The sequence below is a fragment of the Leptodactylus fuscus genome, chromosome 7 (genome assembly GCF_031893055.1).
Source record: "Leptodactylus fuscus isolate aLepFus1 chromosome 7, aLepFus1.hap2, whole genome shotgun sequence".
In the NCBI taxonomy this organism is placed as follows: domain Eukaryota; kingdom Metazoa; phylum Chordata; class Amphibia; order Anura; family Leptodactylidae; genus Leptodactylus; species Leptodactylus fuscus.
Window position 1 is genome coordinate 110,922,632 of NC_134271.1, and position 20,525 is coordinate 110,943,156.

General features: G+C 43.0%; 1 protein-coding gene across 1 annotated transcript in view; it reads left to right on the forward strand.

The window, feature by feature from the left end:
- Nucleotides 1–20,525, forward strand: part of MGA (MAX dimerization protein MGA) — a 69,718-nt gene that overhangs the window by 13,647 nt on the left and 35,546 nt on the right. The window contains exons 4-8 of the mRNA XM_075282806.1: nucleotides 1,520–1,601; nucleotides 2,558–2,653; nucleotides 2,763–2,888; nucleotides 4,115–4,222; nucleotides 6,225–6,943. Of these exons, the coding sequence (XP_075138907.1) occupies nucleotides 1,520–1,601; nucleotides 2,558–2,653; nucleotides 2,763–2,888; nucleotides 4,115–4,222; nucleotides 6,225–6,943 (1,131 nt within the window). The remainder of the gene's footprint in view (nucleotides 1–1,519; nucleotides 1,602–2,557; nucleotides 2,654–2,762; nucleotides 2,889–4,114; nucleotides 4,223–6,224; nucleotides 6,944–20,525) is intronic.

A 20,525-nucleotide genomic window follows, 5' to 3' on the forward strand; every position in this document is an offset into this window, starting at 1 on the left:
AGTTGTGGATTCGACTATTTGAATGAACCTGCTGAAAATGCCATTGTGTGAACATAACCTAACTTTGTAAAACCACCACCATGACTTCTTTTTAAAGGGATCACTCAGACTGTTCATAGAAAATATGTTAAGCTACTGTTTCTTCATAAGTGCCATGGGAGAAGACGTTATAGTCTTTGACCGGGGCAGCCATGGTAAAGGGGACCTCCAATTATAAATCACTTTCTATAAATACATTGTACAAGTAGGGGTAAGAAGCTTTGTAAGGCTAAGGCCTCACATTGCGGAAACACATTTTATTTTTTTTGCGTTTTTTTTTAACCAAAGCCAAGAATGGCTGGAGAAGGAATTGGAAATATATAGGAAGTTCTTATACTTCTACCTTTTCTTTAATCCACTACTGGATTTGGTTCAAAAAACTGCTGCAGAATCTACAACAAAAAAAGCTGCGTTTCCGCAACATGGGGCCTTAGCCTAAATGTAATTTCCCACATATCAAGTGCCTCCACCCAACTGTTATTCCCCAAAACTCACTGTCCCTTGCATTTTTAATTGTTCCCTCATTGAATCCACTCATAGATTCTGTATTCAGAGAGGTGATGACTCCTCAGCTTTACTAAAAAAATAAGGTTCTTTGCTGCTTTTAGAAGTCTATGGAGAGGTAAAGTAGCAGATTGAGAGCGCTGCAAAGATACACACATAGCAGCAGTGCAAGTAAACTAAATCTGTAGCACACCCAGAGAACCAGCATGGGGTCATAGTATAACAATATTTTGCTGTCCTACTGTGGCAAGATAGAAAACTTACTAGAGTCAGCAGCAGCAGCAGCATTTCTAGCTCTCCCTTTTTGTGTCTGTCCCCTTGTCCTTCCCTTTCCCATAGATTCTATGGGCTGCATGTAACCTGATCTTTTAGAGAAGCTGAAGAACCATCCATTTCTTGGATATTCTGAGTCACTGTTAGACTCTAAGTGAATACGGTAATTAAGTAAGAGGCCTGACAAGTGGAGAAATAGACATTTTTCTGTTTTACATAGAATCTCTTCTCTTCCCTTATGCTATTGGTTTATGCAAAATTATTTACAATTGAAGGTATGTTTCAGCAGATAGAAATGCTTTAGCAGTAATATACTGCTAATGGGATTACTGTGCTAGAAATATGCCTAGATCTAAAGAACACATTAGTCTAATTAACATATAGTATATTTGCATATAGTATTAGGTAAAGCCAGGCAGGTAAAACACAGTAAATGTTAAGTGTCAACTAGTATGGGTCCGTCATTTCTTCCATACTTGTCTATTAGGAGTACTGAGGATGTATCACCAGGTCCATCCTTGATCTAAGGGGATCTGCAACTATATTTAGATCTGTTTTCCATATTTTCCAACTCCATTTCAGCAATGACCTGTGATTCTGTACATAGAATTACTTACAAAACCCTGAACAGAAAAGTTGCCTTTCTTTAAGTAAAACAAAATAGTTGCGGTACTAAAATAGTTTTGTCATTGTGTTTCATTAGGAAGCTCTGGATGTTCACACGGTGAAGAAGCCTACAGATACTGTATCTGCGAGTGTTTCTGAAGCTGTCACCGAACTAACAGGTACAAGGACACATTATATTCTTATTGAAAATTCACTGACTTTCTATCCCCATGGAACAAATATTGATTTTTCATCCAGCACAGCACTGTATTTTAATAAATGATACATGGATAAGATATGGACCACCTGCCATGTCAGTTTCAGTAAATTCTGATATTCTCCATGAAATAACAATTATGGAGCATCTTTTCTGCGTTGTACTGGCTTCTAGAATTTCATGAATTAATTCCCCATTTCAGTTGGATCTGTCACCTGTGATTGGTCAGTGACAAACACCCTAACTGAGAATGACCAGTCGTCCTTAACTGTATAGGAGAAAAAGTTACACGATAATTATTTTATGGGGAATACAAGTGCTGACTATGACAGACTTAGGGCGGGTTCACACCAGCGCCCGATCTCCATTTTGCAGGTTTCCGTTTCCCAAGAAACTGGACAGGAGTCGTAAACTGGCAGGCAGTTTTCAAACCCATTTATTTGAATGGGTTTGAATAGTGTCCGCCGGTGAGCGTCTTCTGCTCTATTTGGAAACAGATCTCTTTTTCCAGGTACAGCGCAACGACAACTGTAGATTGTTTCTGAGGAGAAAAAAGTAAACCTTTTTATAGTAATCCTTTAATGTCAGCATAACACAGGATCCTTTCAAACCAACCCCATCACATTAATAGCGAATGCAGAGGCACTGTCCGCACACACTACTTCATTCACCAGAAGCGTGTGCATTCATGGATACATCCACTCATAGCTCTATTTGACTCAAGTCTACGCATTACATAAGATTTAATACTGATTTTTGCTGTGGATTTGTTGGGAAGTTCAGTGTATACATTGCACAGAGTGAGATATACTGTGGAAATCGGCATAAATTGATATGTGGGCTTAAAGTCTGCATCACGTGTCGATTTCTGTTTCTCCTTTTTTGCTTCTTTTAATTCTATTGTTTTTTTTCTTTCAGAGGAGATGCTGAAGATTTTAGGGATGGAGAAGCAGCTGTTGATTCATTTGAAGACCATGAAGTATAGGCAGGTCATTCATCCGGCCCTACAACAGGGTAATACCAATGTTTTGTTTATTTTTAGATTTGATTAGTTTTTTTCCCAGCTGTCAAGTGTTTTTTGTTTTTTTTGCATCAATCTTAACTTTTTAAACTTTTTATGCAGTGGGATTAAAATTGAACATTGTGGACCCTGCCATGAGTATTGATCTGAGGTATCTGGGAGTTGAGCTTCCACTGCCTTATATGAGCAGTGACGCAAAATATGACGATACTGGCTTAGGTGCGCAAGGTGAGATATAATCTTTCACTAACTAACTGAATTCTGAGTGCAAAAATGCCTATAGACTTTTTCTAATAATCTTGGCGGTGATGGCTATGAATTCAGGAATTTTTCTATGGTCTGCCACTCGCTAGATTCCAGCCATGCTTTTCTTAATGTTATATTTTTGTACATGTAGTAGTGCCTGCTTCTGCGTTTCTGCACAAGAAGATAGTCTGGCCACAATAAGGAAATAATGGCTGAGTTTCTGACAAATGTAAGATCATAGAAAGTTCCTGCATTCATGGTGATATCCATTGGTAACCAATCGAGATAGATGACTCTGAATGATTAGTCAATCCATTAAATTTAGCAAAATGTGTGATTATTTCTATTTACAAAATGCTTTACTTTGTTAGAGGACCTTTCATGAGTTGGAGCACATGCAGTTTTATATACTGCTGGAAAGCCAACAGTGCGCTGAATTCAACGCACTGTCAGCTTTCACGATCTGTACCCCCGATGAAGAGCTATCGGTGCCGGTACCGTAGCTCTTCACTGTCAGAAGGGCATTTCTGTCAGTCAGGAAAGCCCGTCTTCACATCAGTGTCTATAGCGCTGTACTGTGAGAGCGGGGAGGAACGCCTCCTCCCCTCCTGATTGTACTCGTCCTCATGGCTCTAATAGTACAGCACTATAGGCGCTGCTGTGAGGAAGGGCATTCCTGACTGACTGTCAGAAATGCCCTTCTGACAGTGAAGAGCTACGGTAGCAGCACCAATAGCTCTTCAGCAGGGGCACAGGAAGGGAAAGCCGATAGTGCGCTGAATTCAGTCGGCTTTCTAGCAGTATATAAGACATACACATAAACACATTTAAATATCGATATGTTTGTTAAAAAAAACACTTTTTAAGGCCCCTTGCACACAACCATGGCCTAGATCAGAGTGCTATTTGAGTTTTTCCCGTATAGAACACTGAACCATTCATTTGTACAGTCCAGGCCACAAAAGTCAGGACAAGTCCTATTCCTACATCTGGGGCCATGGAAGCACAGGCAGTACACAGATGGCACACAGATGACATCTTTGTGCTGGCCGTGCTGCTCAATCACAGTCAGCGGCCAGCACACCGTCATCTGCAATTACGGTAGCCTAATCCATAATAATGACGATTTTTAGATTATATCATACAGAGAATGTACAAAGTATTCCAAGTTTGATATGTTCCTCAGCATGTCTTCTCTATGGTTTCAGGGTTGCCGTTTGTGTCAAGAACTGGGAAAACCACTGACTACACAAAGATAAAAGGATGGCGAGATAAATTTTCTACAGAATCATCAACCGCATCACTGAAAATTGAAGGTGAGGAGATCAGTTACTGGGTTGAATCGTTGCTGCATACATTTATTATAATCTGGAAATTGTGTTTGGTTTATGGAGGTGAAAAATAAAATGTATTCTCTTAAAAAGGGCCTTTCACCATTCCCAGCAAGTCCGGTTTTAGGATCGGTTAATATTTGTCTCGCTGTCACTGATTCTAGAAGTTTTCCTCTAGCAGACAAGGGGGTGTGATTCAGAGCTCCAAGCAGAGGCAGCCAGTGTCAGAGCTCAGAATCACAGCCCTTATCTGCTTCTGCCAGACACCGCCCTCCTGACAGTATAGAGCCTAAATAGTATATCGGACCCCAAAACTAACAGCACTTACTGCTCAGGAACGGTGGAAGCTGGAGACAAAATTCCAACTGTGCCAGAAGAAGTGGAGCTGTGCCTGTTAAATGGTGCACAGAGCTGGACTTACCAGAGGTGGTAAAAGGTCTGCTTTATTTTAAATTTGCCCTCCCTTAAATATTTTACATGACTAACATAAGTCAATAAAATTTATCCTAAAACATTGGCTTTCTGTTTATTTGCTGCCTGTGGCCTAAGATTTGTTGGTAATGTGTGTAACTTACTAATACAATTTCTTCCCCCTCCCTTTAGAAAGGCTATTCTTCTGTTATTCTGATCCGTGCCGCCGTTCCTGAGAAATGTCTTATTTCTTTCTTATGCAAATGATTCTTCAGAAAGCACAGGGGGCGTCCTATGTGCTCCCCGAAGACTCTCCAGTGACACCTCTGTCTTGTTCCACCGACACCTCTCCGCCACGTCATCAGCCGGCAGAGCCGACTGCACATTTGGACATTTCTCTGTGGCCTCTTACACTAGCTTCCATTTGGCCACGGGAAAATGGCCAAACTGACATGTGCAGTCAGCTCTGCCGGCTGATGACGTGGCAGAGAGGTGTCGGCGGAACAACACAGAGGTGTCACTGGAGAGTCTTCGGGGAGCACATAGGACGCCCCCTGTGCTTTCTCAGCGCAGGGGGAATGGCCCTTTGAGCTTTTTGAAGACTCATTTGCATAAGGAAGAAATAGGAAATTTCTCAAGAACGGTGACACGGATCAGGATAACAAAGGTAAGAGAAGAATAACTTTTCTGATGTGGTCTTTGTTTAAAAAAAAAAAAAAAATTCTAATGATAGAATCCCTTTATTTGACCAGTTTAGGGAGGCAAAAAGACCTGACTGGTTTCTTTTGGCCATTATCTACAGCTGAAATGCACAGTAATGTATGTTACCTATTGCTACAGTTGCATGTAATTTTTAAGATGCTTTGATTGAAAAAAGCAACAGAATTGAACTTTGTGAGCCCAGCCTAAGGATGTATTAGCAATGGGCAAGTAAGACTCATTAAAGAGGACCTTTCATCAGATTGGGCACAGGCAGTTCTATATACTGCTGGAAAGCTGAATTCAGCGCACTGTCGGCTTTCATGATCTGTGCCCTGGGTAAAGCGCTATCGGTCCTGGTACCGTAGCGCTTTACAGTCAGAAGGGCGTTTCTGACAGTTAGCCAGGGACGCCCTTCTGCCCAACAGCGCCTATACTCGTCTATGGGCGAGCAGAGGGAGGAAGGCGTTCCTCCCCGCTCACACAGCACAGCGCGATAGGCGCTGCTGGGCAGAAGGGCGTCCCTGGCTAAGTATCAGAAACGCCCTTCTGACACTAAAGCGCTACGGTCCTGGGACCGATAGCGCTTTACCCGGGCACAGATCGGGAAAGCCGATAGTGTGCTGAATTCAGTGCACTGTCAGCTTTCCAGCAGTATATAAAACTGCATGTGCCCGATCTGATGAAAGGAACTCTTTAAGATGCAATAACATACAGTGTTGATAAAGTGTCTAACCTCTTGTAGATCCCAGTTTATGTGCAGCAAACATATACAACAGTTGCAGCAATCAAGAACACTCCTGGTTATGTTATAGGACTTGACTGAAAAGTGTAAGATAGAAGTAAGATGTCTAAATATCATGTGTGTTTTCTTTAGCTGGCCGGCCAGAGAGCTCTGTGAAGAATCTTTCAGCCTTCTGCAGTGATGAACTTGATGAGTATCTAGAAAAGGAAGCCAAATTAATGGGTGACCTCAAAGAATTGACTCCGAATGAGCCGGCCTCCTCCATCAGTTATCAGTTTCCTACTAAAAGCAGCAGTTACGTCAGGACACTGGACAGTGTGCTTAAGAAACAGGCACAAGTAACGTCTTCCTTAAATACTACAGAACAACCTCCTGTGCCAAGGAAAAAACGCAAGTATACTCGCAGAGCCCCCTATCTCAAGGCAAATTCCAAATCAACACCTTTATCATCACCCCCTATTATTTTAAAGGAGAAATCTACTAAATCACACTCTCCAGAGAAGAAATATCATTCTGTATTACACGTTATGAACAAAGTAACCGAATCCAGTCCACTGTCCACTACATCCAGTTCAGTGGAATACCTTTCCCATCCTATGGTAAAAACAGAGGTTGACCAGACCTCCCCAGTTCAGCACAGTTTAGTCACTTCTATGGAGGACAACCTGGTCCGAAGCTTCCAGCAAGTTCAGATGCAAAGTCAGCAAATTGTCTCGAAACCTATAGGATTTTCCAAGGCTCAAATGAAGCTTATGGAGCTAGAGGAGGTTGCTGTCTGGGAAGGAAAGCCACGCACTTATATCACAGAGGAGCGGGCAGAAGTTTCTCTTTCCACTCTTCTTACAGCCCAGGTAAGGACATTACTTGGAAGGAATGTACCAGCCAAGATGGGCATGTGATATTGACTTTTGCTTGGCGTTACTAGGTTAGGTGTGCGCTCTGTTACAGCTCTAAACAAAGTTTGTTTTGTTTAATGTGTTGCGTATTTCATAGTAATCACCATCTTTTCTTTGATTAAATGTTTTTGCAAGTTTGAGTGTAAAATTAGAAGGTGAAATTATTTTACCCAACTCGCACAACAGACCCATGTTTCTTAGGTTCTGAAGCTCACCTTAAAGAGGACCTTTCATGTCATTAGGCACATGTGCTTTTATATACCGCTAGAAAGCCGACAGGAATGCCCCCTCAGACCGTACAGGGCCATAGACGAGTACTGTCAGGAGGGGCGTTCCTCATAGCCCAACTAGACTGTCAGGAACGCCCTTCTGACAGTGGGCTGAGATTGGTAATGGCACCAATATCTCCAGCCCAGGGACACATAACAGGAAAGCCGACAGTGCGCTGAATTCAGTACACTGCTTTCTAGCAGTATATAGAACTGCCTGTACCTGAGGACATGAAAGCTCCTCTTTAAGGCTGGCTTTCTATATTTAGGTTTTGTTCAGTTCTTGTTTGATGCTGTTTTTCAAGACAAAATCAGATATGGATCATAAAAGGGAAGGAAAAGTATATATGGCAGGAGCTACTTCACCTCTTTTACTCAGTTCACTACTGTTTGGGACTCAAAAATAGCAACAAAAAACCTGAATGTAGAAATCCCAGTCTTAAGCTGTGCTGAGCAAACTAGTACAGAATAAGCAACGTCATCTCCTAGTTATTAGAGGGTGGAGGACTAAATGACGGATGACACCTCTCTTGTATTGCCTGAGGCCTAGAGAAGATAGAGCGAGCAACGCTACATGTACAGGGAAGGCAATTTGTATGCCTATGTGAATTCTGAAGAAGAGGCTGTACTTTCTGGAGACTCTACTAGTCTGTTACCCACTTTGCCTATAGGCAATAAACAACCTAGAATTTCCCATTCATGAATGTTACTTATATAAGTTATATATAACTTAATTAATTTTTATTAAAATTATCCAAATGATATAAAACTGTGAGCTGAATTAAAACTATCAGCCTGTGCCATCAGCATTACTCCTAATATGTAATCCACATTTCCATAGGATCATACACATGGTATAATGAGGGCAGGGCTATCTACCTGCTAGTGATACTGTCCTCTCAGACAATCTATAATTCACATATATAGCTATTGTCCCAAGGTCTGGGAATATATAAAGCATGCATTTCTACTTGACCCCAATAAACCTTCTCTACCCTTATGTATTAGCTCCGATCTTGGCAGCTAGTAGTACAGTATATCTAGCTGCCATACAGTAGTATGTCAGTATATCCTGGAGCATCTGCAGCACACTCTGGCTAGAATAGTGCACCATGCTGCAAATAAAATAACCACCCCACCCCCACCCCTTCCCTATCAGCTCATAGTTTATATTATTCAGATAGATTTAATAAAAGTTAAGTTTTATATAAGTAGCATTCATGAAGGGGAAATTCTAGGTTGTTTATTGCCAATAGGCAGAGTGGGTAATGAATTATAATTGACCTACGATACATGAGGGTCAATGGTGGGTAGTCTCTAGTAGTCGGTTTACACTTCTGTATCCATTAACTCTCATTATTCACATCTACCATAAAGCACACTCCCTGTTGCCTTGTACTATACATGCGTTTATTTGGTTGCTCCCATATAAAGATGACGTTTCACAACCTACACCAACTCTAGTCCCACTATTCCTGAGCAATCAGTGCAGTTAGTTTTGGTGCCTAATATTCTACTTGTGCTCTGTCAGGCAGGCTGGAGTTGTGATTCAGAGCACCTATCACAGGCAGACTGTGTCATGGCTCAGAATCGCACCCCTTGATTGCTCCTGCCTGACACCACTCTCCTGATAGTACAGAGCCCAAATGGCAAATTGGCAGTAACAGCACTTATTACTCAGGATTAGTGGGGAGTAGAAAAAAAAATCCTACTGTGTCAGAATCAGTGGAGCATCATCTGATACAACATGGAAAGAGCTGGACTTGGCGGTGGTGGTGAAAGGTTCTCTTTAAAGGGGCTCTATCACTGGGAAAAGTCATTTTTAACTAATCACATGCTTGCATAGCCTTTAGAAATGCTATTTCACACTTACATTTAGTATTTAGGTTGCCACAGTGGTGTCTGAATAAGTCTGTTTTTATTCATATGCTAATGAGCTTTCAGCCAGCTCAGGAAGTTCCCAGCAGCCTCCTCTCTCCTATTATCTCCTATGTGTGTGAGGCAAACAGGAAGCTGAGTCGTCATCAGCAGCAGCCTCCCATAGAAAACAACAGGAGAGGAGTGCACAATGTATCGTGCACCAGTCTAATTAGCATATGAATAAAAGCAGACTTATTCAGAAACCACTGAGGCAATCTACATAATATAGGTAGGTGTGGAATAGACTTTCTAAAGGCTATGCAAAGATGTGATTAGTTAAAAATGACTTTTCCTAGTGATAGAGCCCCTTTAAAAATCAAAATAAATAGGCCACATGCTGGGGCAGGTAATGTAACCAGAGCCTTGGATTATTAGACATTTGTTGATTTATTCCTTATTCCCCTGTTAACGGCCATGCAGTTGTGTGGGTAAACCTGAAAAGTCACACAAACATTAATGGTGAAACAATTAATCCTATTAATATTATAAATGTGAAAGTTTGTGAGTTTGGATGTTTGTGGGTTTGTGTGTTCGGATGTTTGTTAGTCAATCACGCAAAACCCGCTTGACCGATTTGGCTGAAATTTTCCACAAACATAGTTAATACACCCCATTGCGCAATAGGCTACTTTTCGTCACAATAGCGCACATACGTTTTTCCCAGGACCCTTTGGATGTTCGGATGTTTGGCGGTCAATCACGCAAAAACCGCTCCACCGATTTGGCTGAAATTTTCCACAAACATAGTCCCTACACTCGATTGCGCAATAGGCTACTTTTCGTCACAATAGCGCACATACGTTTTTCCCAGGACCCTTTGGATGTTCGGATCTTTGGCGGTCAATCACGCAAAAACCGCTCCACCGATTTGGCTGAAATTTTCCACAAACATAGTCCCTACATTCGATTGCGCAATAGGCTACTTTTCGTCACAATAGCGCACATACGTTTTTCCCAGGACCCCCACAAAACCCAAACTCACATCACTATCTCTGCAATCTCACACACTTTGGACCATAGCAAGCCACAAAATTCATATTACCCCCTACAGCAGAGGTCAGCAACCCCTGGCACACATGCCAAGAGTGGCACTCCTGCCATATTTCACTGGCATGCCAGCAGCACAGGACCTGCAAGAGTTAAATAAAGTCTCTGCTAGAGCTGAGGCATAAGGACACTCCCCTTTGAGAGGGGTGCAGGAAACCCAGGGGGTGGAGCTTAGTCGCTCAAGTCTCTGCCTGCTATAGTGATAGCTCCTGCCGAAGCTGCTAGCAAACTGAAAGTAAGAAACACACAGCTCCCTTCCTTTACTTCCTATTCTCATTAATGTCAGGCATGGGGTTATTAGTTTAGTGTTAGTAATTCCATGTGCCTCACATTAATAGGAATAAACCCCATCATGTCCCTCATATTAACCCCTGTGTGCCCCATATAAAGGTTACTAATATGTGAGACATATGGAGGGACTAATAAAAAACCTCAGTAATGAAGATACTTAATTATTACCTCCAAGTCTCTCACATATCAGTAACTAGAGATGAGCGAGTACTGTTGGGATCAGCACGCTCCATAGAAATGAATGGATGCACCTGGTACTTCCGCTTGGACGTAGCCAGCGCGCTTAACCCCCCCGCGTGCCGGCTACGTCCATTCATTTCTATGCGAGCGTGCTGTTCGGATCGGCTGATCCCAACAGTACTCGCTCATCTCTATCAGTAACTCTTACACTGGGGTTCATGTGAGGGACATGATGGGGTTAATTGCTATTAATAAGAGGTACATGGAGTTACTAAACTGTCATGCACAGGGCCAGACTTTGTTGCTTACTCAAGAGTATCCTGTGCCCAACTTACATGTACTGGCGGAAAATAACAAATCATACAATGTCGTATATCGAAGTATATTAACCTGAAATACCTCTGTCCCAAAGTCACTATGTACAGTTTATACCAACACCGTATAGCGGCTGAAATACAAATTACATTCAACACAAAAGTCTCATGTGCTCTCAGAATTACAGCAACAAGATACACAGTTACATTTTATATCCCATACCTTATACACAGTACGAAAACCTTACCCGCGACTGTATATACCCACTTCTACAATCACAGCAGACGAAGTCGCGGGTACCAGCTAGTAGTCAATAAATGATTAACCATCAAAGTAAAGACACTAATGTGTGTCTGGTGCTGCATAGGCAATTCAGGCACCACTAATCTTATTTTAAACCCCTGCCCCCCCCTTCCCTTTTTAAAATACCCTAAAAACAAATATGCAAATGATACTTGCCGTGCGCAGTGGGCGGTCGTGCACTGGTGGATGTCATCTTGCTGTCACATAACATTAGCAGTGCCTGAATAGCCTGTATAGCATATGTGGGGCTCATGCAGCATAATTTTGCTGATCGAGCCCCTTTCATTTTGTTCAGGTGACTCTGGATCAAGAGTGGCACACAGGGCTATTACAACATGTGCAACAGGGCTTAATACGATTGTCCACACACATTACATGTCTGGCTAAGTGGAAATAGGCAGCTGTGACAACATGTGTGGTAGAGAATAATCTTAACTGAACAGACAACAGGACACGTTTGGCTGAGAGGTGTCAGCCATAGGTGTGTAACCTCTTCCCGCCGATGGCATTTTTGTTTTTGCCTCCCCTCCTTCTAAACCCCATAACTTTTTTATTTCTCCGCTCCCAGAGCCATATGAGGTCGTAATCTTTGCGGGACAAATTTTTCTTCATGATGCCACTGTTAATTATTCTGTATAATGTACTGGGAAGCTGGAAAAAAATTCAGCATGGGGTGGATTTGAAGAAAAAATGCATTTCTGCGACTTTCTTATGGGCTTTGGTTTTACGGCGTTCACTTTGCAGCCAAAATGACATGTCCCCTGTATTCTGTGTTTCGGTACAATTCCGGGGATACCAAATTTATATGGTTTTATTTACATTTTAACCCCTTTTAAAAAAAAATTCCAAAATGGTGTTAAAATTTTTTTTTTTTTCTAAAAGTCACCATATTCTGACAGCGATAACTTTTTTTTTTTTTTAATACGTCCGTGTACGGGGATGTATAAGGCGTCTTTTTTTTGCGGGGCTGGGTGTACTTTTCAGTTCTACCATTTTCGGAAAATGCTATTGCTTTGATCACTTTTTATTAAAATTTTATCAGAATAAACAGTGAAAAAACGGCGGTTTGACACTTTTGACTATTTTTCCCGTTATGGAGTTTACCGTACAGGAAAAATATTTTTATAGACTTGTAGAGCGGGCGATTTCAGACACGGGGATACCTAACATGTATATGTTTTACAGTATTTAACTACTTTTATATGCGTTCTAGGGAAAGGGGGGTGATTTGAATTTTTAATACTTTAAAAATAAAAAAATGCACTAATGCAATGCATTACAATGTTAATGCATTGCAAAATACCGGCACTTCTATTTCAGGCTATGTAGCATAGCCTGCAATAGAAGCAATGTAATGACAAGCCGGGGAGCCTTCACAAGGCTCCCGGCTGTCATTGTAACTTGATGCTGGACTCGGAGCTTACTCCAGGTGCTGGCGATCACAAAGAAAATGGCAGCGCCCATGCGCCGCTGGGAAAATGGCGCCTCTGACCGTGGCGCCAGAGGAGTTAATGCCTCCGATCAGTCCGGGGACCGATCGGAGACATTAGCGCCGGTTGTCTACTGCGTAAAGCAGTAGACACACAGCGGCTATGGTGGCCGCCATAGTTACACACCCGGCATGCGCCATACTATTACGGCGGATGTCAGGAAAGTGTTAAATACTCTCACGGATCCATGCCTGATTAATTTTGACAAATTGTAGGTGTTATGCCGCCACTGGCAACACCAAACACCCTCTTGGCCATTGCACTTGATGCCAAAGCAAACTTGGCCTGCCCCTTCCTTCTTGGTACAGAATTCCATTAGGTCAGAGTTATCTGCTGAAGTATAGGTGCGCGCTAGGTACGACTGTACTGGCTGGTGCATCTAGCGGGTCATGCATCTAGTCAGTTGCTTGTTTTAGCTCCAATTCATTCTGCAAGCTACAACGTTTCCGGTTGATAATCTGCCAGTTACTCTACTGGGCCTAGTTGCTGCTGCTGATGCTTTTATTCTTCCTGAGGGTCATCCTCCTGCCCTGGTTGTGTTGTAAAATATCAAATGCCCCCTTTGCATCCAAGGGAGAGTTTTCCTCCTCCTTCTCCAGTATAAGAATTGCAGTTCCTCCACCAGAATGACTGTAACCCAGATCCTCATCCTCTTCCATCAACACAGGGCCGAGAACATTAAGAGGCGAGAACTGTTCCTCCTCTTCTGTCCCTTGTTGCATGAGTTTAAGGGTTTCCTGTAAGATCTACAGGAAATATCACCAATGCTTCAGTTGTCTCTGTTTCTTCACTACCTGTGGTCTGCTGCAGGCAATAACCGTTCTCTGGCTTCTGCTACTCACATAGACACTTCAGCATGGCGGAGTTCCACTGAGTTAGAATGTCGCAGATGTATTTTGCAATGTAAAAATGGCTGAAACGCATAGAAATGTTTCTGGGCATGGGAAGACTGTACAGGTTAATAAAGCGGAAGCCACCACATATAAGGACACTTGCCATATGGGGACAATGTTATTTATCTTGGTGCTATTGTCACTGGCAACGCTGCCCAGTTAGAGCTTGCAAGAAGCCATTCAGCCATATATTTACTGCAGGAAACAGTGAAGCAGCTCTTCTACTGTGCATCTTCTTTGATCCAAGCTAAGTAATTGTAAAACTGCCTGACAGCGCTTCACCTTACACCCATGAAACGGGGGATGGGGGAGGCGTGGAAGCAATGGCTTGCCCTAGTGAACTGGGCCTGCAGAATCTGGGTGGGTCTAGTATCTGGCCTTGATGTTTCTGGAAAACATTGACCCAGTGCGCCGTGGTGATATAAAGCAATGCTTTCCTTGAGAAATAATGGCAGCTGGGTATCCTAGATAGAGCTTGAGCTGATGCCATCGGTTGGTAAAACCTATTGGAATACACTAAGTGGTCCGCCATCGACTGTACCACCAATAGCTTAGCCAGGTATCAGTTAAGTTGCAGAACTTCCAGGTGACTGGCCGTGTATTGTAGTTTCCTGGACACACATTACATTATAACTGCCATTGACAAGGAAGAGAAGGAGTAGTTGAAACAGTTGATGATGGTGATAATGACAACCATGTGCAAGATGTAGATGTAGACTGCCTACAAAGAAGATCATGGGGAGAAGGAGTAGTGGAACAGTCTTGCTCACTTTCCCTGCTGGTGCCACTGCCAAGTCTATTTTGCCAAATAAGATAGATACGTTTTCATTAGAAATGAGCGAACACTATTCGAAACAGCCGTTTCGAATAGCACGCTCCCATAGAAATGAATGGAAGCGGCCGGCACGCAGACTTTGCCGGCGGCCGGCCGCTTAACCCCCCGCGTGCCAGCTACGTCCATTCATTTCTATGGGAGTGTGCTATTCGAAACGGCTGTTTCGAATAGTGTTTGCTCATCTCTAGTTTTCAAGTGTGTACATAAAAATATTGTTCATATACTTGTTTCTGTACCAGCCACGGCTAAGTTTCTGCTTGCTGCTCCTGCACATCTTTATGGATTTATCATTTGACAACGTATAAAAAATTCCCACACCGGAGATGTCTACCACCACTCCTACACCCCTTGAGCTTCCCCTAGGTCTCCCCTGGGTAGGCTCTTTGTATGTTGGGCCTGCGCAATGGCTGGAATTGTTACTGTCACCGCTGCTATCACCCTCTTCATCTAAAGTCACCTTGCCAACCTGACCCAGCTATTAGATATTATCTAAAAAATAAGCCATCAGTAATGCCATCTTCCCCACTTGTTTCTGACATATCATGGCCATATAGACCCTCAGAATTTCCACAATCAGAAGTACTGTTGATGTTGCCACCCACATTCTACTTGCACAAGTGTTTCGCCCAGTTTGTCCACTCCTCCCCCACCCCCATTCATTTTTATTCCTGCACATAGTGATTGATGGGCTTTCTGCAAGGGCTTAGCCTTTGTAGAGGAGATGTTTTTTTCTTCATTAGTAGAGATTGCAATACTACGGTATATATGCGCAGGTGGACGGATCGCTGGGTCTCCCAGTGATCAGGAGAACGGGGACCCAAAAGTCTTCTCCAGAGCTCCTTGTGAATGGAGAGCTAGTACACTTGCTTGATCGGTGCCCCATACAAGTGAATGAAGTAGCAGTCGACCAAACTCACTTTAAAAAAAAAAAGGCCCCAGGGACTTTTTGAGACCTGGAGCTAATGCTCACGATTACTCTGATTGCTCCTATATTGTGGAGGCTGGCATGGTAGCAGCAGAAATGTAGACCCAAACAGTCAGAGAGAGTGACACAAAAACAGGTTTATTTGGGGAAAAACTGAGAAATAAAATAAAGCCTTAACTTCAGACAAGATACAAATCAAAACCTGCTAGTCTCTAGTCCTGACTATACATGTGGCTTGCTTCAGCCACACAACACTCAAAACAAAATACTGTAGCATACAGCTCTCACCAGGCCTCAAGGAGAGACCCAGGCACCTACTCTCACTCCCCAGAGTGAAGGCTCTACACCCTTTTTATTTGGTTGATGAGCCCAGCTGCCACACCTGGGCCGAGGCCTGCGCCCTAGCAGCATTGGTACACACAATTACCAGACATATGTGAGGAACCTGGGGGATACATACTGTGATTCCTGCACCCTGCCTCTGTCACCTTCTCAATATATATTGTAAGGGGTCCAGCAGTGACACAGTTCATACAGGCAGTAGGTTTAAGGGTCAGTTCACATGTGCAGCGCCCGCGCGGGCTTTGACACAGAGAGAGCCGCATCTCTCTGTGGTCAAAACCCGCCGGCCGCGACCATCGCAGTCGTGGCTTTCCCCGTCCTATGTCGGCTCAAATGAATGAGCTGACACAGGAGGGTGCTTCCGCCTGAAGAAACTACATGTCGCTTCTTTTCTCCGCTAGCAGCAGCTCGCCGCTAGCGGAAAAAAGAAGCCCGGCAGTCTGCATAGACCACCATTGTAAAGGGGTGAATTTTGAAGCGAAATCCGCTGTCAAAATCCACCCCTTTGTTCACATGTGAACTGACCTTAAAACTCCAGGGGTGTTTTGTTCAGTTGCTTCTGCACAAAACACTGTGCAACAAAACATTAAAAAACCTGAGCCTCTCCGGCTCTAACTATACAGCAGCATACCTTACTAACTTAAGTAAACACGTCACTAAATGTAGTAGCAAAACTTTGCAAACTGTCCCAGGAGTGCTTTCTCTCTCTCCCAAACTGCAAATATGTCAGCCCTTTTTCACCAGGCTTCTTTACCCAGTAATGAACATTAGGAAACCTCACCTAGGAGCACCTGGAACCAGGAAAAAACCTGTAGTGGACTCGAAGACTCCCACTACCAACCTGTCCTCCAGTCCAAAAAATCCAGCCCATGTAACTTAAATAAAGAGACTTGGCAGACCACATTCAGCTAGAGCAGCATTCAGCTGTAGCTAGAAAAAAAAATCAAGCGCAAAACTACCTTTTTATTGCCAGTAAAAATTTGAACAAAAAATGATCAAAACGTCAGACGTTCCCCACAATGGTATAACTAAAAAGTACAACTGGCCCCACAAAGCAAGGATACCTTCTGCATTCCCATACAAGGAAATATAAAAAAAAAAAAAAAAAAAGTTATCCCTGTAATAGTACTGAACCACTGTTACAGCTACTAGAGCCTGATCGTGAGTGCACCACCATTTATAGTGCATATGCCATTGGTACGGAGTGGCTGTTTGGTGTTGCTACAACTTTACAGACAATGGGGTTATTTATCACATACGCTTCTTTTTAGCTAAATTTTGCTTAGTTTCACCTTTTTTGTGCCCTTTCAATTTCTAGAATGATTTACTAATTAGGCGTAAGCTGTTCATAAATTCCATGCACATGTCGTCGCAATGTGTGTTGTGTTTTGGTTTTTTTTTTTTTAAACACATTTGCTCTGGGGTCTTGTTGCAGACATGAACTCCTCTGACTTTGCAAAGCATTCTAGGATTCTAGGATTTGACACAAGTAATGGAAATTGATGTATATGTTAAGTCTGCTGACTGCATAGTTTTGTCTTATGCTTGTACAATTGTGGTCTGTAGTCTGCATTATTTATGTGACTCCCAGGAGTAATTTTGCGACTTTTTAAAAAAGTAATAATAAATTCACCGGAGCAGCAACATCTACTTTTCTGGCCAAATCACAAAGTGGCGGATAGGATTTTCTAATGTAGAAAAAAGGCTCAGTACACCCCAGTGTAACAGCAAAAAAAGTGCAACGCACCCCAATTTCAGCCACAAACAGGTTGATAAATGTGCCCCAGCGAGCCATACATATGTCTACACTATATTTCCTGGTTAAACACCTTTTGATGAAGTAGTTTGCCCATCTCTAGTGCTGTATTGTGTGTCTTCACCATCCAGAAATATATACATTTGGGAGATGGTTTAATAGGATTGAGGCACAAGCTGTGAAAGCTGTTGTACAGGCCTTGGACCTCATTTATTAAGTGGTTTAGGTCCCTTTCACACAAATGTGATTGAAATATAAAATTCGGGCTATGTTCACACCAGCGCTTGGACTGTGTTTGGGGTTTCCGTCTCTGAACCCGCTTAAATTCGGCAGACTCCATTCTAGTCTGTGGTCTTTGTTTTTTTTGGTTTTGTTTTCATATCATATAATATTTAAAGCGGATTAGATTTCCGCTCAGGAAGCCCTCTGAACGGAAACCCGAATGGAGGTGTGAACCTAAAGTTAGTTCGTGAGTTGGCTGCACTTTCTAGCCTGATCGCTGTTTGTATAAATGTAATAGACTGTAAGTGAATAGGGAGGTTCTCAGTCTCTATGGCTTGAATGACTAGGGAATAGTACTGCTTTTAGGATCTCATTATATCCAATGCATTACTGCATTGGGCAGAAGACGGAAACCTGCCGGCATCTTTCAAACCCATTCATTTGAATGTGTTTGAAAAGTGTCTGGCCGTGAGTGCCAGTGAGCGTTTTATGCGCTCCGCGGCGAAACCAATTTTTTTTTTTTTTTTTAAACCGGACACAGAGTCGGACATGCAGTACTCTGTGTCCGGATTTAAAAAAAAAAAAAAAACTTTCGCCATGGAGAGCATAAAACGCTCACTGGCACTCATGGCCGGACTTGGCATGACAGGTTTCCGTCTTCTGCATGCAGAAGACGGAAACCTGAAAACGGAGTGCCGAACGCTGATGTGAACCCAGCGTCAGTGGTGCATGCGTGGTTGATGTGCATACATTATTAATCTACAAAGCACTGTTGCATGCTCTGTGGATGCATATAACTCACCTGCACAGAAGTACATAAGCACATGGGTGTTATAAGCCTTCATACGTGGTGTTCTCTTAGTTTTCTGTTGCTAATAGTCCCATTATGACTGCAGCACATTGTACATTTATCTCTCTTGGGCAGTAAATGTGTACAAAATGGAGCAGTCTGCCCTCTCCCCCATCTATTATTGCTTCTACTGGTTTATGTAAATGTAGCTGAAAAAAGTCCAAGTGACCGTCATATAGGAAATCCAAGGGCTCTGAACTGCAAATATAGGGCCAATATGTGCAGTTGTGATGCAGCTAAAAATATTCCTGACACAGGAAAGGAGCAATCTATTAGCACATTCAGTAAAGCTGCTTGCTGTCAGTGATTAAAGGGGTATTCCCATGACGCTTGTTCACTAACCTGCAGGCTGTTGTGCTCTCTTCACTTCCTGCTTTTCTCGGCACATAGGTGGGCGGGTTTTCACTTGCACGGGATTGGTTGTAAATGAATTACCACAGTGTGAAGCTGATGTAGCAGAGCTGGATTTCAGTCAGTTTGCATTACATACAGAGGTACCAGACTCCCTATCTCAGCCCTTATCAGCCAAATTCAATTTGGGTTAGCAGATAATCCCAAGGGCCTGCGGCAGCCCCGCCTGCCAGTGTCCGGAGATGACTCTCAGTCTGCACTGTGAACAAGCAGACAGTGGGGATCCCTGCATCCCGCGATCGACCCATACGTCCTTTGCGATCTACCAGTAGATCGCGATCGACGTATTGGGCTCCCCTGTTCTAGACGTTTTTTTGTTGTTTTTTTTTCAGGCACAAATCAGCAGCATTTTTGAGTAAAGTGCGTTACATTTTGGTCTAGAATGACATGATTTATTAAGTAAGACGTTGTCTGAAAAGTTAGTGACCATTTAAATACGCAATTACAAAATTTAATAACTTTACAAAACTTAAGTTAAAGCAGATAAATTCCTGTCCATGTTTGTGACACACAGTCACTCATACACGAGTATGGGATTATGTAAATGATGACGATTGATGACAATGATAGTTTGATCTACCATAAGAATAGGTTTCCATGTGCACCATCCAGACACAGGTGCCACCTTCATTACACACTTCTGTCTCTGCTCAGACCATTTCCATGGTCTTATCAGAAGAAAATTTGCTGTCACTGTCTTAATTACAATTCCTGCCATTGACAACCTGCCACTATCACGCTGATGACACCGCTGCCAAATGAAAGAGAAACTTGGCGATTGACCCATGTTCTGTTTGGGATCTGACACTGGTTGGGTTTAAGTATGGAGGCCTCGTGCAGAGCGATTCGGTTTTGCCTTTTGCTGTGGAGCAACACCCTGCCCCAACTCCTGGTGTGGTGATCTTGGGAGCTATTGCGTATGACAGTCAGTCACCCCTATTAGTGATGTGAGGTACACTAACAGCCTCATGGCAGGATTTCTAAGTGGCATTTTTCAGCATGATAATGCTCACCCACGCAACAAGGGTTTCCCCGGAATGTCTAGTGGGGGCCCGGTTGTTAGAACCCCCTTTCCTAAATATATTTTTAATTTTTCTCTAATATTGTAGTCGCTTACATTTTTTTTGTTGTTGTTGTCATTGAGTGTATTTGAACCTATGTGAAAGAGGACCTTTCTCCGTTTGGGGCACATGCGGTTTTATACACTGCTAGAAACCCGACAATGCGCTGAATTCAGCAGACTATCGGCCTTCCCGTTCTGTGCCCCCAGTGAAGAGCTATCAGTGTCGGTACCGTAGCTCTTCAGTGTCAGAAGGGTGTTTCTGACAGTCTGCCAGGAACGCCCTTCCTCACAGCAGCACCTATAGTGCTGTACTGTGAGAGGGGTCGTTGCTTATTGCCTGGCAATGATGCTGAGCGGTGAGGAAGGCCCCCCCCAGTACACGTCTATGGACGAGCACTATCAGGAGGGGGGGGCCTTCCACCCTG